General features: G+C 34.8%; 2 protein-coding genes across 5 annotated transcripts; one reads left to right on the top strand and one right to left on the bottom strand.

The window, feature by feature from the left end:
- Positions 1-986: 986 nt before the first annotated feature.
- LOC132603138 (uncharacterized) lies at positions 987-7,895 on the top strand. 4 transcript variants are annotated; one of them, XM_060316054.1, is made up of 10 exons: positions 1,063-1,080; positions 1,607-1,666; positions 2,157-2,416; positions 3,251-3,335; positions 3,458-3,584; positions 4,299-4,412; positions 5,734-5,932; positions 6,018-6,063; positions 6,875-6,950; positions 7,421-7,895. In XM_060316054.1, exons 4-10 carry the CDS (start codon positions 3,279-3,281, stop codon positions 7,714-7,716), a joined length of 915 nt encoding a protein of 304 aa, XP_060172037.1. In that variant the 5' UTR covers positions 1,063-1,080; positions 1,607-1,666; positions 2,157-2,416; positions 3,251-3,278; the 3' UTR covers positions 7,717-7,895. The 4 variants fall into 4 exon arrangements, with proteins under 4 accessions (XP_060172036.1, XP_060172039.1, XP_060172038.1 ...); XM_060316053.1 differs by lacking the exon at positions 2,157-2,416 and having other exon boundaries at positions 987-1,080; XM_060316056.1 differs by lacking the exons at positions 2,157-2,416; positions 3,251-3,335 and having other exon boundaries at positions 1,023-1,080.
- A 547-nt stretch (positions 7,896-8,442) lies between these two features.
- On the bottom strand, positions 8,443-14,400 carry LOC132603137 (probable galactinol--sucrose galactosyltransferase 6). Its single transcript, XM_060316051.1, has 6 exons — positions 14,185-14,400; positions 12,108-12,936; positions 11,322-11,811; positions 10,123-10,332; positions 9,894-10,028; positions 8,443-9,433 (listed from the first exon to the last, which is right to left on the bottom strand). The coding sequence occupies exons 1-6, from the start codon at positions 14,380-14,382 to the stop codon at positions 8,743-8,745; spliced, it is 2,553 nt and encodes an 850-aa protein (XP_060172034.1). The 5' UTR covers positions 14,383-14,400; the 3' UTR covers positions 8,443-8,742.
- Between the last annotated feature and the right edge of the window lie 1,979 nt (positions 14,401-16,379).

Here is a 16,379-nt window from a genome sequence, read left to right as displayed (position 1 = left end):
GGACCGCCCAGATCTGCAGTCCACATAGTGATGGGTTGGGCTGGATGTTTTAAGGCCCATAAAAAAGATGGGCCAGCACAGCCTGCCCCGTCAAATTTCAAAGGGGAAAGGACATAATTGGTCAGCCGGGTGAAACTTATTCCACCCGGTGGCCAAAGTTCTTCTAAACCCAAATTATACCCACTAAACTAATCTCATCCATTAGCCAATACTTTATAAACTGTATCATTCTTGAATAGAAAGTGTATCTTATGTCTAGACAATGTATTATACATATACAATATATAAACTGTATCATTCTTGTATAGAAAGTGTATATATAATTCCAGCATATGTATATAAACTGTATCATTCTGGTATAGAAAGTGTATCATACGTATAAAAAATGTATCATACATATACGTATAGAAACCATATCATTTTTGTATATAATATGTATCACTACTGTATATGTATAGAAAATATATCATATGTATAGAAACTGTATCATTATTGTATAATAAATGTATAATTAACGTATAATTTATGTGTAATTAATTCCAGCATATGTATATAAAGTGTATCATTCTTGTATAGAAAGTGTATATATAATTCCAGCATATGTATATAAACTGTATCATTCTTGTACATACTTACTTAATATATACACATATTATATATATTTTGGGATATTTCTTACTAAATATACATATATTATACATGTTCTGGAATTATTTGTATAAAAAGCCCAAAACATAAGGGAAGGGGAAGAGGCAGAAAATCTGGTTGTTGCTTTGAGCTGGGCCGGTCAGTGCTTGGCATTATTTTGGACGGACCGGCCAGCTAGCGGGATTAGGCTCAAATGTTGGCCAAATGTGGCATTACTTTGGGCCGTTGGATACACAGTGTCCTTTTCCCAATTTCAAAGCCCGTGTGGCCCAGCAATTCGGGCTGAGTCAGCCCGCTTTGATAGCTCTAAATTAATATCGGACAATTTTGACTAAAAAAAAAAAAAAAAAGTTCCAAATATAAAGCGAGCAAGACCAAAACTCATTCTTCCAAGTTCTTATTTCTGAAACTTTTGGATTCTGGCATTAAGAGGTAATTAATCTCTTAAATTTAGTAATTTACTCTATAGTTTACGAATTTAACTGCAAAACAAATTGAGTTGATACATAAATACCGAAAAATATTGTTGACAAATTGTATGTGAGGCTTAAATTTTCAGCAGCATAATGTTGTATTATATTGTATATTGGGCTGTAATAATTTTCAAAAGCTGCATATTTTTGAAAATTTTCATCTTTTTTTTTTTTTCCTTCCAACTGGGGTTTGTTTTTTTGTTGTGTAAGTGAAAGTTCTTTATCTTGTGTAGCTAAAGAAATTATTTAATTTCTTTTGGTTTCATTTTTTTTTAATTCCCTAATTCTAGTTTTGCAATTTGTATGCTGCAAATTATAGTACATATTCAAGAATCAAATAGTTCTTTGTTGCTTTTTGATATTTCAGTTATCTGCTAATGACATCAAAAATTTTATAATCAGAATTATAATTGTTGGTTGGACTTTGATTGTATATTTGCTCAATTATTAGGGAAGTTGTGGTTCTAAAGGACTAATTTTTGTAGGTTAACGTTTGGATGGCGAAAAATTAAGGGGTCGTTTGGTTGCTGGTTAGAGTTATGCAGGTATTAGTAACACAGAGATTAGTTTTTTGAGGGGATCTATGTATTATTTTATGCGAGATTTAGTTATTCATGTATTAGTTATTCCATCTTATATCCTGCATAAAATAATATAGAGATTTTTCTAAATTGCAAACTGAACATCGTATTAATGTGTTCCAATTTATACATAGCAAAAGAATGCTATCAAACATGGTACAGTATAAATTATACAGGATTTAATGCATGTATAACCGAACGACCCCTAAGAGTTTTACATGGAGGATGTATGTAATACTCCATATTAAGGAAGGAAATTTAAGTCATTAAAAAAACTCCATATAAGGTATTGTTGTTGTAGTTATTTGTTGCTTGCTGATAATTCAGTTATCTGCTAATGACATCAAAATTTTAGAATCAGAAAAGGCATTGTTGTTGGACTTTGATTGCTTTCTTATGGTATATGAGCTCAATAATTACGGAAGTTGTCGTTCTAAAGGGATAAATTTTGTAGGTCTGCGTTTGGATGGCGAAAAATTAAGTGTTTTATGTAGTTAATGTATGTAATACTCTACATTAAGGAAGGAAATTTAAGTCATTAGCAAAAAAACAAGAGAAACAAGAGAAATAGATGGGCCGAGACCCATCTAACGGGGATATAAAGGATTTGGAGGAAGATTTAGGCATTACTGCCATCAATTTCCTTAAAGTATCAAAAGTGAACTTGGGAAATTGCAAGGAGAAAATTGGGGGAAAACAAAGGAAGATCTCAAGGTAATCTTTTTTTTTTTTTGGCTTCTGATCCAAAGTTTATAGATTTGACTTTTATATGCTATGGGTAAACTAAATTATGAATTGTTTCGAAAAGTTGGGATGAGATTAATAGTTGATACTAGGGTTAGGAAAATTAAGAGAATCTATGGAGTTTTTCATGAATTAAATGATACGCATGGGTTGTAATTGGTAGATTATTGATTTGTTTGAGTTACCCACAGACGGGCAAACACGATCGGACGAATTGAGGGTCAGACATGAACCACAAGGGTCGGTTACAATGAATTGATTATATTGGAAGTTCGCAAAGATAATGCTTAGATTCTTTTTGTGATAATAGATAGGTTAAGAAGTTGATGAATTACTCGTAGTGACACATTTGGTATTTCGGCACAAGTCCTTTGCGTCATATGGGTGATCTGTATCGAACTGTTACTCGAGATATTCTTACCGTTATTTGAGATGTCTTTACCGCTACTTGATATGGCTACCGTTACTGGAATAAATTTGCTGTTACTTGAAAAGTAGGGTTGTAGCTGATTATTTCTTGCAAGAACCAACCATTGGTATTTAACAAGTAATTATCCACAAATATGTTTCAATAAGATATATATGATATTCTATTAAAAAATCTTAGTATTAGGCTATTGCTTTATGAACCTGCAAATATGTTGATTTACTAAGCAATGGAACTACTCAAACTTAGCGAACAAAGGTCTGTTATGGGTTTTACTGTATGTTCTTAGTCAACATCTGTTCTAACCGTAATGATATTGCATTTATAGTTCCTTATGTTCTTTCCACCAGCCTAATCAAGAAATTTTCTTCTTGTAGGCCATAAAGAGAAGTCTAGATTAGAAACATGGACCTTAAACCATTCAAATTAGACATTGATGAGCTTATAAATGAGTTTGCCAAGGTACTATTTACTTGTTTGTGCTTGTTGTTTCTTCAGTTTACGTGTACTGTAGATATTCAATCTCTGTTTATTTATCTTGCACTTTTCATGATCGTTCGTACTGGTAATATGGTGATTTGTAGGGTGGATCTCCTACTTTCACCGAAATGAAGAGAGTATGGGTTTCTAAAAAGTTCTCCTATATTTTCGAGGCTAGTCCGTCTAAAGATCAGGCATGCTTTATACAATCACTCTATGCCTACTGCACTGGTATGTTTAAATATTTTCTATTTTAGACTTTCTGTTAGTTTTGCCTAATGCAACATATTTTTAGTTTCTTCCGGAGAGAATGATTCTGATTACTGTGGCATACTAAAATGTATAACGTATTAGCAATCATCTACTTCACCCCAAACAAAAGGAAAGAGAAAGTACGACCACCCAGATATATAATCTTCTCTAACCTTTGATGTGAAATGTGACCGTCATGAGGTGCACGGTACTACAAGACTATTGGAAAATGTTATGCCTATGCCTTTTTCTCCTAAATAGAACTCAAATCAATTTCGTGTTCAAGGGAACATCATTAATTTATTTGATATATGTGGTTTCGTTTTTCAAATATAATGGTCGTAAATTTATTGGATTGCTAATATGATGCATTTCATGTGCTACTTTAACCGAATTTTACTTGGTCTATTGGTCAATGAGTAAGAATGTGGAAAACACGGACTAATAGCCATATCACAAACTTAAGAGAAATTTGGAGATATATATCTTAAAAGATTTTTCCAAGTCAATTTCAACTTATGCTAACATTCTTTCCCTCTTTTAAAAAATAGTGTAAAGTCATGGCACTCTTAAGAAAAGCTCTGTTTTTCTCTTAAAGTTTCGGTGAAAGGAGCAGTCATACAGTAAGATTTTCATCTTTCATCTTGACTGATATTTTCTTGCAGTAGTTTAACCAAATGTAATATGTTGCAGGTTACATGGTGTCTACTCATTCTCTATTGAGTAGACTGGGTGGCCTATATTGCCTATATTGCCTTTATGAGACACAGCCATTCAAGCCTCCTTTCAAGATTTATATATCTCTGGGTATAAATACAACCTTTTTAAAATGATATATCATGTAACTGTGCTTTCTATGTGACGATTCTCTCTTTGTGGTGCAATTCTGGTCTAAGGAGGTGAGACGCTTAACATTTCAATGAAATCTTAATAAATAAATAAAAACATTTGAAGTAAAATCTACATTTATTTTCCTTATATCATCTTTTAGAACAATGGTAAAGTGAAGTGTGAGGATTTTGATTCATAGCTTCATGACTCATACTTTACGTAGGTTGCTTTAGGAGAGTTCTCCAGACATGTAATTGGACTATCAAGTTTCGATATTTTGCAGGTTATGTGAATGGATTTGGACTAGTATTAGGTGTCCACAATTGCTGCTTCGGCTGATGTTAAACCTTTTCTTGGTCTATCTTAGAGGACATTAACCTGCATAATTGAAACCACAGGTGGGTCAATACAATATTCAGTTTTCTTACAGTAATAGTTGAAGCAAAAAATCAAGGAATTCTTGGATAGTCGATGAAAAATGAAAATATGTGTGATGATTGATGAATAAGTTGGTGTTACTGAGAACACCAATCACAGTACACAGCTTACGCTATAATTTCACAAAAAAGCTCTTGAGTGGTAGTTTCACTATCATATGAAGGACAAGTTGTGTTTCATTTAAAGAACAAAACTCACTAGGACTTCTTACGAAATGTTCCTTAGATGCTGAATGATCTCCTTTTCTCTCTCTCATTTCTCAAATTAACTTTTGGCAATTATATATTCAGGAGAAATCATTGCATCTGCATCTTCAGCTTCAGAAATACCCTAATGAACAGTTAAGGTCTCAACTATCATCTGCAAATACAGTATACGTTAGTTGACACTTCTAGACTAGTTCACCATAATTCAGTGTGTGATATGCAGCACACCCTTGTGATAAATGAATTACGACATTCTATACAATTCCTTGAGTTGTAGATGTATGAGGATATAAAAAAAAGTTGTGTTTCTGTGGGTGCCTAGCCCATCTACTTTTATCTTGCAGTGCGACCTTCTTAATCAGCTGATCAATAATGAAGCCCCAACAATCTATTGGATGATAATGCTATATTAGTACGAATTTTTCTTTTTGCTTCATCTGGGTTCCACTTCAGGATTTATAGTATCTGATTAATTTCTTTGGATTCTGTTTATATTGGTATGTGAAGGTTTGAAACTTCTACTTTGGCTAGTGTTTGTTTGCCCATTTTGCTAGTGTTGAGTTACCAGTTTAGTTTATTGTGTAATGGTGACTTGCTTTTGATACATCTATATTGCTGTAATTTGACGATATTTCTTTTGTTCCATTTGACAGGAGAGTTAAAGAATCTTAGGAACCTTGTTGTTGAGGCAAAGGCCAAAGATGTTAAAGTAGTCCCAGCTCTAGCTAAACGTATGTTAGATAGGAACATGTTTCTTTTTGGATTTGTGGATGTGAATGAAGCCTCTGCAGCGGAGAGATTAGATGAACTGACAGAAGTACAAAATGCAAGTATCCGAATAGCATGCAAAAAGTATGTTACTGATACTTTCTCGCTACAGTTTGTTGTTTCAGTCTTCTCTAAACGTCCCCTCACCTTGTTTCCTTGGATGATCCAGGTTATTTTCAAACAGCCGGATTGAGCACTTCACCCACTTGGATATGGTATGTTTGTAGACTTTGTCTTTATAAATAATAAAAAAAAAAGGATTTTTTCAACTTTCATTTCTTGAATATGCTTCCAGCTATTTGCTTTTGCGTACAGTCTCATGGATTAATGTGGGATACAAGGATTAGTTGAACTCAAGCACCATTTTAATGGAAATATATAGTAGACCTGTACTTTTATTGATTGCAATGAAATAATCAGGTGACAACATCATCAAATTTAAAATTATAAGTAGTAGTTTGTTATTTTACAGCAACTATTTTTTTTCTCAGTTTCAAAAAAGAATTTGTTGGAAGTGCTTCCATCCAAACTATGATCCAGATTGATTGCTGGAATAGGTTAATTTTTTCTATTTTTATGTTGGTGTTGCTGTGTTTTTATAAATTTAATATTGCAAGTATTTTCAAAATCGCCTGTTAAGTGTTATTTATGATTCTTTTTCCTTTCTAATTGCCTGTTTGGGAGAGGACAAAAGCAATGCAGGTTTTTAGTTGTAAATAGTGCCAAAATCAAATACCTTGTTAGAGGTTATTTTGACATATGGTTCATTCTTTCCACTAATTGGAATATTTGAATGTTGGAGTTGATCAGTATTGGTGGGAGGTTGCTTTAGTGATGCAAATCATTTTATTAGGTCTGTGCAAAAATCAAATACCTTGTTAGAAGTTATTTGGACATATGGTTCATTCTTTCCGCTAATTGGAATATTTGAATGTTGGAGTTGATCAGCATTGGTGGGAGGTTGCTTTAGTGATGCAAATCATTTTATTAGGTCTGTTGTGACTTAACCTCCCATTTTTGTCGTAGGGGTCGGAGCTTGAGGTGGATTTGCTCAGGCAAAAGTCAGAAGAATATGCAAGGGCCAAAGATCTAGCCATTAAAGGTACCTCAATGAGCTTAAACTTTTAATTGATAATATATATTGGTCATTTTCTATATGTTATCTGCACTATTATGTGTTAAGCAAAAGATACTTAGTATTAAATGTACCTCGATGAGCTTCCTAAGCTTTGAACAGAAATATATTATGGTCATTTTCTATATGTTATCAGCACTATTATGTGTTAAGTAAGGCATATGTAGTATTAAAGGTACCTCGATGAGCTTCCTAAGCTTTTATCAGAAATATATTATGGTCATTTTCTATATGTTATCAGCACTATTATGTGTTTAAGTAAGGCATATGTAGTATTAAAGGTACCTCGATGAGCTTCTTAAGCTTAGTTTTCATGATTGTCAAGCAATTGGACACATTAAAGTCCACAAGTCTCTTCTGCATCCAAAATTTTAACTTTCCCTTTAATAAAGTCGAGGACGACATCACTTGACTTGTTTTTCTTGGTTTTTTTAAAGGGGCTGGTGACATGGTGGATGTAGAAAGTATAAAGCACATAACAGAAAACCGGACATTGATAGGAGACGTGTTTGAGAAGACTGCTGATGACTGGAAAGCTCAGAAGGAATTATTTTATCAACAAACAGGCATTCATCCGCAGCCTGTCAAAGACTCACTTAATACTGTGCGAGAAGAGCAGGAAAAGTCCTCCCAACAAGAAGTGGCTGAAGAGCAAGATGGCAATGACGACTTCAGTAAGGAACTAGAAGAAGTGTTATTGTCTGAGCAGAACGATTTTGACTTCGACGAATAGGGGAAAACTAGTTTTGTATTTAGAAAATGGATAAATTTCTAGAAGGTTTATCGCTAAATTATAAGTATGCTTGTAAATGATGTTCGCAGCTAACTATGAAAGAGCTTGCAGTTCCAGTAGACTGTTTTGTACATTAAACATGCTCCAGAAATGGTAGACAGATGAAAATTTTTGTTGTTTTTCTTCCCTTCACTAGTTCAGTTGATGCACTTCAGTTTGGTCCAAAAGTTGGTTGTGTGCTAATATTTGTACATCATCAATACATAAACCTTGAACTCATTTAGAAAAAGGCGGTTTATTTCTCTCTTTTGGATGCCAAAGATTTCGTGTGGTAACTTTAAGAAGTCTCTAAACGAGGAAATAAGTGGAGAGAGAAGAACCTTCGAGAACCTTATCCCTCCTAGTGATTTGAGCAAGTGTTGCGTCATTTTGCTAAGCAAGAGGTTTAATTTCTAATTGTATTAGTTCATCATCATTTGATATCTTTTAACTGCTTCTAACTGGAAAAAAGAGTGAAAGAATGAAGCCATTGTTATCCCAACAGAAATAAATACAATGTTACGTGATTTATTTTCATCAACTTAAATTTGGTGGACAGAGTTAAGCAGCACCTTCGCTGGTGAGAAATAACAAGTACCCGATAAAATAGTCGAGGTGTGCGCAAATTCACTCCCACGCTAATCCAAAAAAAAAAAAAAGGAATGGAATGGAATGGAATGACTGCAATGGTCAAACATAATCATCACATTATTGAAGGATATCCATATTCCATCAGAAATGGACATCACCACATAGAACTACATAGATATTTCTCTCCCTTCTCTTGATCATCAGCTTCTGCCATGCCTTTCATTGAATGAAAAGCAAATGAGCTAAACTATTCAATGGTGATACAAATCAGTGGGGACACATTCTAGGGATCATAATCTAGTACGGGAATTACTATAAATCTAAGCCCCAAATCCCACTTTGAGTCCCCAAATAATGCCCTTCTTAATATCTAGCTAAACAATGTCTTCCTCATATCTATACTTCAACTTCAATAATATGCACTTTCTGATCAGCTGGAGGCATATCATCAAGATTCAAAGTTAACAAACCGGACTCTGAGTCATAGGCAAAATCAACCATATCTCCACCCACACTGCACTTCCTCGGCTTGACAGATGAGTAAACACCAAATCGACCACACCCCTTTACTTCCATCGATACTACTGCAACTGCTTCAGTGCTCAAGTTTTCGATTCTATCATCAGCCACAAGATTTCCTTCGCCTTGATATCCACTGTCGAGTTCAGATAATTCTGCGCCTGCCTTCAACTCGTATTTTAGTCCCTCAATTGCCCCACCGGCATTGTACATGTCAATGAGCCCCAATGGTGCAAAACTGAAACCAGGTGCCAAGACCTTAATAGGTGTGACAGTGTATGTCTCGTGCTCGAGGATCTTAAAAGATACGGGCATTGCTGCATTGTGAGGGAGAACGACAAGTTCAGAGCTTCCATGAGAGTAAAGAACACAGTCTCCGCTCCAGTTGGGGTCAATGGAAGCTTCAGATATGAAATGAACATCACGGCCCCTGATATAGCCTGTTATTGCCTCTGAGTTAGTTTTGTGGAACGTGGTCTTCCTCTCAATTGTGCTCCACGCTGCACCTTGGCAGTTGTATACTCCAAGAACACCAGTGTATTTGTTCATGTTCCATATCTTCAAAAGGCTGAACATCATTATGTTAGTTAGACACAATTCTCACCAAAATAGTTCACTTCCCATTTCCACCCAGAATCTTACCATAGTCATGAAAAAGGAGAAGTAAAAGAGAGTCTAAACTGCACATTTTTGTTAAAAGACACTACAAATTCCCTTTTCTATCCTTCAATATCCTTACTTTTCCCATTCTGAACTAACCTGAGGCAGAGACAGGATTTGAACCTTATAGGTTCTGGATCCTAATCTTTTTAAGTTATTGGGTTCCAAATTAATAGTACATATTCAATGAATTTTTAAGACAAAATACAAGGTTTGACCCAAAGCTACTGGGTTTGCCAAAACCGTAGCTGACACTCTCGCTCCGCCCCTGGAACTAACCAACCTTCTAGCTCAAAAGCTACAAAATTGAGGACCACCTAAGCTGAACATTCAAGAAATAGCATTAATGGTGAAAATGAAACGCATACCTAACACCATCACGAGAAGGATCATTGAAAAGGGAATCCTTTGTAGGTCGACCAGGCAAACGAGCACGAAGAATTGTACCATCTGGGAGAACAAGCTTCCTCAGGACATCAAAGTTGTGCTTGCCGGGTGCATCGCTATCATTCAGAAAATAACAAAAATTAGCAACTTGTCACGAATCACCACATAATAATTTGTCATTACAAAACTCGTCGGACATAAATTTCTTACCTAACATAGACAGGTCCACCACTCAACGCCCTGGCTGAGGCATGATACTCGGCCGCAGGATGCAGGGAGTGGAACATGTCCCAATCAGGCTGCATAATTTCTCCAAGGAACACACTGTTGTATGCCACACAAGCAATGTGAATTGTGTGTGAGGCTGGATCTCTTGGAAAAAAGTCATCTGATGCTCTTACAACTGCTGTCTGCTTTGAGCTGTTTCATTGAAAATGATTCAAACACAGCAACAAATTCAGTATAGATCAAAATTAAAATATTAAAACAAGTTACAAAATATGTAGAGTAGTTTCACACTAAATGTTATAAAGTTCTTAGACTCTACTATCACATTACTCACATACAGTCAAACCTCTCTATAACAGCGTCGTTTATCTGAATATATTTTGGTTGCTATGGCGAAATGCTATTATAGAGAACATATAATTAACATAACATGAAAATCGGTCAAAAAAAATGGACTTATAGTGAAATATTGTTATAGCGGATGGCTGTTATAGAGAGGTCTGACTATATATGATTGACATTGAGAAATTAAAAAGACACACATGGGCCATGACTGTTACTGATATTATCAATGCAGAAAATATCTTGGCCACCCCTATGTCAACTTGCCAAAAAAATTAATTTTATAAGCAATTCCAGCCATTTTTGGAGGAATCCACGGCATCTAATGTATTTTCATTTGGCATAGCAGGCCAACCAGAACCAACATGATGCACTTTACACTAGTTTGTACGCTAGTAACCAAAGAATGATCATTCTTATGAAAAAAAGAAACAAACTTTAACAAAATAAGGAACACTTAGATGGTAATACAATTTACTTTGTTGAAGACCAAAACAATAGTCTGAAAATCAGATCTTTACATGTTCTAATTAATATGCCTTTACTTTCCAAAATCAACAAAAATCTCAAAATTTTCAAGAAACTACCAAAAAAAAAAAAAGTGGATAACATGAGAAATACAGATCATGCTGACATCAAATGAATAACTTATCAATAACTAAATTTCATCTGATGAGATTTGAATTACATCATCAAGAAAAGTTTCCTTTTTTTCTTCTTGGAGGGGACATAAACAAAAATAATTTAAACTTAAAAACACCTAAGAATGGTAAACTAGATCTAACCATGAATTAGAATAAAAAGATCAAAAATAGAACCAAAATAGAAAGTGAACATACCAATAAAGTGCATCAGTACTGTGGCTCATGCAAGCGATGCAACCATTATCGGGGAAATTCCTAGCAACGGAAGCATCGAGAGCTTGATGATATTGTTTAGTGAGCTCAACCCGACCCCCTAAACCACCCCCTAGGGTCTCCAATATACACTGCACATCCACCTTCAATCCATCTACCCCAGCTGATGCCAAATAACTATGCATTTCATTATAAAACTTATAAGCACTTTTCGGGTTAACCAAACCCAAACCTTGAACCGCGATCGCATCCGTTTTCCAACCTGGTTCATTCTCCATCACCCCTTTTGTAATCTCTGGATACTTCAGAACCGACCCGTACACTCCAGGTTGGACCCCGCCCCAATAACCCGTTATCGCGTGCCATACATAAACATAATTCAACCCGTATTTCTCCTTAGCTATGTTCACAATGTTCTTAATCCCCACCGTTGGATCTTCACTCTTCTGAAACTTTTCGTTTTCCTTGATTCCTGTAAGTAGGGGTGGTGAAAATTAGCTCATGAAAACATGATGTGCCCAAGTTTGGGCTCGTTATTTTCCCGCCATTTATTAGCTCAGCCCATAAAAAATTGAACTAATATGTATGCAAAATCTTGTCAAAATATTTTCAAAAAGATAATTTTTTATCTTATATGTTATATATAACCATAATAAGGAAAAAAAATTATTAAGTATTAAAAGACTATAAAAGAACAAACAAAGAAATCGAAGCTGCCTAAGAATGGGGCAATTAAGTTATGACCCGCTTTTTAGCCCATTTCAATACCTGTAAGTCTCATTAGTGGCTTTTCAACTTCTGGATCGCCACCAACCGACTGCCAGCCGTCGTCGATGATGACGAACTTCGGCGGTACGCCACCGGCAGTGAGACTTTCGAGGCCGGCTTCGACTCCTTCTTGAGTAACTTCTTGATAAAAAGCATCCCAAGTACACCACCCGAAATAATCAACAATATTAGGGAGTTTCTTCTCGTGCCGTTGCCTGAAAGTCTTGAGATGTAATTTGACCGCCCTTATCGCCTCTGTAATAACAACAAACGGATCACATCCAGCATGCACATAAACTGTTTGCTTAAATGCCGAGCTGACAGTTTCCTTATCACCACTCTCCAGGCACAATTCGAGCTCGTCTTCAGAGTTCCCCTGAAGAGCAGCTCGAAATGAACCTTCGATTAACGGAAGGAAAACCGTGTAAACAACATTGTTGTCGTCGATGTGAGATGATTCATCTTTGGTTTGGACAAGTAAAAATTGTGTTTCCATTGGGATTTCACTTCCTTTATCACCCATTTTTTGAGCCATCCACCATAATTTGAACCTGAAACTAGATAAGAACTTAACATCCTGTAATTTCCCGAGTGGTGTGACGTGGCGACTGCTCTCTTGATCGAATTCTGCACCGAGAAATATGCCCTCCGATGGACCTGATGTTGCTCCTGAGGTGGTGATTATGTTGTCAGGTACATTTGTTAGTATTGTTCTGTCCTTTACTATGAGTTTCCTGTCGGAAATTCTTATCGCTGGAGTGATCGTCATGGTGTCTACTCCTTTTTCTTCTTCTTCCTCAACTCCCTTCTCAAATTCAACTTCACTTCCCTGAAAAGCAACAAAAAATAAAATTTAAACCCAAATTACAATCTTTATCAACAAAGACAACATACCCAGTGTAATCTCACAAGTGGGGTCTGGGGAGGGTAGGATGTACACGGACCTTACCCTACCTCACAGCGGTAGGAAGGTTGCTTCCGATAGACACTCGGCTTAAAATTACAATCTTTATACCCATGCTAAAATAAGAAGATTATTCAACTGCTTTCCAATTACAATCTTTATCACCATGCTAAATTAAGAAAGATTAGGCATGCAACTATTTGTACCAAACCAAATAATTTCAGATCAGAGTCATGAATTTATTGCTAAGCAGAATCATGAACTAAAGTAAGAAGACATTAATTATTACCTAGATAATAAGAGTTCATTAAAAGATTTAATTTTTTTTTATGACATGGAAACCCGCAGCCGCTACCCTTCGGGTGCGCACAGGGTAAACCCAGCTTCTGTGCAATAGCTCGCAAACCACACAGAAGAGGTAACCCGCACTAGGCAAGCCCGGTGCGACGAGCTCGACCCAGAAGGCAAATCCCCTACTGTCGTAGGCAGGAAGTTTCGAACCTGAGACCTCCGTTATGAAACCCCATGCTCAACCAACTGAGCCACCCTTGCGGGTTAAAACCAAAATTAAAAGATTTAATTTTTAATGTTCAATATCTGATAGATTAGCTTTCTTCAATATCAGATTTTGAACCCATGATCTATAAGTTATCAAATGCTTAACTCTACAGTTCATTAATACAAATCTATCTCAAAACTTCCATAAACTCATGGAATATTCACAAAGAGATCAAGATGTGATCGTACTCTTCTCGACAATCAAATACTTCAAGAAGATTCACGAAATAAATATCCAAGGAGGTCCACATCATCTTTGTTCGATAAAAACACGCCACTAATAGCCCTCGAATCACAGAAAAAATTAGAAGAGAAAGAACCAAGGGAATAAATAAAATTATACGCATACTGTTTATTAATAAAATATTTCTATTTCTTCATATTTTATTTATCTTTGCAGTTTATTTTCCACGTATATGTAACTTTAGTTCAAACTGTATATTTATGTCATTTAGTGTGTACAGTATAATTTATTCGGAATCCAATAAGTAAAATGAATTGTAATTCAGAACTCATAAACTAAAAATTCTCGTTCCACGTGTTATAACGAAGAAACAAAGTAATTAAACAAAACTACAGCTAAGGAGAAATAATGAGAAAGGGCAATAGACTTACTTTGTGAGCAAGAATTGGAGGTGGTAATGAAACAGAGAAACGAAAAGGAAAATTATTAATGGGTTTAATGAAAGAATATGAAAAATAGGATTTTCTTGAGGAAAAGAAAGACGTGGGAATTATTGGGTTTTGGATTGGGCTATTTATAGTGATTATGGGATTAAGATGATGGCTAGAAATAGAAATGAATTGAAACATGATTGGTGATTTTGGTCTGCCACAGCCTTGCCTCTATTGGTTTCTTCTTCTATTAAAAGAAAAGAAAAAAAATATATGAAATTTTCACTTTTAGTCCTTCAAATATAGATGAATTCAAAGTTTAGTTCTTATAATTTGTTATTAATTAAGTCATTTAGCTTTCAACAAATTGATATGTGCACTTTTGATTCCTCTCCTTGTGAATCTTCACAAATTTAGCTAATTTATTAAGTCCTAAACCATCCAAGTACTGATGTATTATGATTTTACAGTTACTCCATATTTGAGGGTAAATAAATTTAAAATTCAAAATTAGGGAGAAGGGTCAGATTTGACTTTGATCTGTACGAAAGGTTTAAATTTGCTCTCCGTTTATAAAAATTAATTCTCAATTGCGGGATATGTAGTATCACTGGATGTTAAGCTTCTGTCGTTTGAAAATAAGGGCAAATTTAGAGTGCTTTAGTCACGGCAGGAGTATATTTGATTCCAACTATCAACGAAGGATAAATTTGTTCAATTTCACATAGTTGAAGGGCAAATTTTATGCTTTTTCCTTTTAGGGATAATCCACGTATCACATGTTTCCTATATAAAGATACCAAATATATACTCCCTCCGTCACAGTTTATATAAGGGTGTTTGACTTGACACGGATTTTAAGAAATGAACACTTTTGAAACTTGCAGTCTAAAATGAGTCATAGGTATTTATGTGGTTATAAATCATTTCATTAGGTGTATTTAAAATTAAATTGTTACTAAATATAAAAATGTATCGATCTTTTTGGGACTGACTAAAAATAAAAGAGTATCATAAAAATTGGGATGAAGGGAATATATTTTAGTTGATTGAAAGTTAAATACGCTTACTCCAATATTATGACGACTAAAATAAAAAGTCATCAATAATTAAAGGACCAAAGGTGCAATGAACCAATAAAGAAAAAAAGATATACAATTGTTTGGGGGAGACGGGTACGTTAAGTGACGGTGGATGAGACCGCCACGTTGGACCTAGATTTTCCGGCTCAGCAACTTGTGCCCAACTTGAATAGGAAAATGACAATCTCGTGAGAAAAAATGAAATATTGGATAAGTTAGTCACAGAAATATAATTTGAGGATTATAATCCCGGATAATTTAGTAGTAGTTGAAATTGTTTACTAGAAGCTGAAAAAATAGATATTTTTCCCGAATTACTTTTGAAACCTAGGTTAAGTACAAATCGTTGATCTATTATTATTAAAAGTATTTTTCAAATTGATTAATTAAACACAAATTATTATCATCCGTAAGAACTTTTCTAAAAAACTTCTGACAAAAAAAAAACAATTCCAGATAAGCAAATTTTGAAAGATCAAAATTAAAATTGCCATTTTTTGGAAAGAAGATGTATTTTAGATATAAATCATGTAGAAACTGTGTAGTAATTACTTATTGTAGTTAATTAATTAATTGACAAGGTGATTAAGTGAAGCAAAGTGCATCTATTTTTTCTTGGCAACTGAATTGGAATTGTTGAATCGTTGACAACTGGTTATTGTGAGAGGATTTGAATAATTCAAATAATTCTTGAGTTTAGACTATGGAGAAAAAATCTTGCGTTTAAGGAAGTGATTAGACAGAATGGGCCCACTAGTACAATCATTAAATGAACGCCTGGAATACAGATGGGATTTAATTGTTTTTAATATCCTTAATTATTGGAGTCAAAGTGCTGAGCTGGATCTGATGAAGACCTAACTCAGATCATAATTATTGGGGGTAGAAAAGTTATCTAGTGCAATGTCCCCTAGATTTGCAATTTAATATATGCAAAATACATGTGAATTGACTATATAAATTTTAATGTAAGATAATAATTGCAAACCAAATCAAACTGTAAAATTAGCCAAAATTAATTAGAAATTAGAAGACATTACACTTTAATTATCCTTCTTTAACATTTTTAAACAAAAAATGAAGATTAGAGAAGTGGCACAATGGCTTTTTCCA

The sequence above is a fragment of the Lycium barbarum genome, chromosome 7 (genome assembly GCF_019175385.1).
Source record: "Lycium barbarum isolate Lr01 chromosome 7, ASM1917538v2, whole genome shotgun sequence".
In the NCBI taxonomy this organism is placed as follows: domain Eukaryota; kingdom Viridiplantae; phylum Streptophyta; class Magnoliopsida; order Solanales; family Solanaceae; genus Lycium; species Lycium barbarum.
This window is presented reverse-complemented; position numbering and strand designations above follow the sequence as displayed.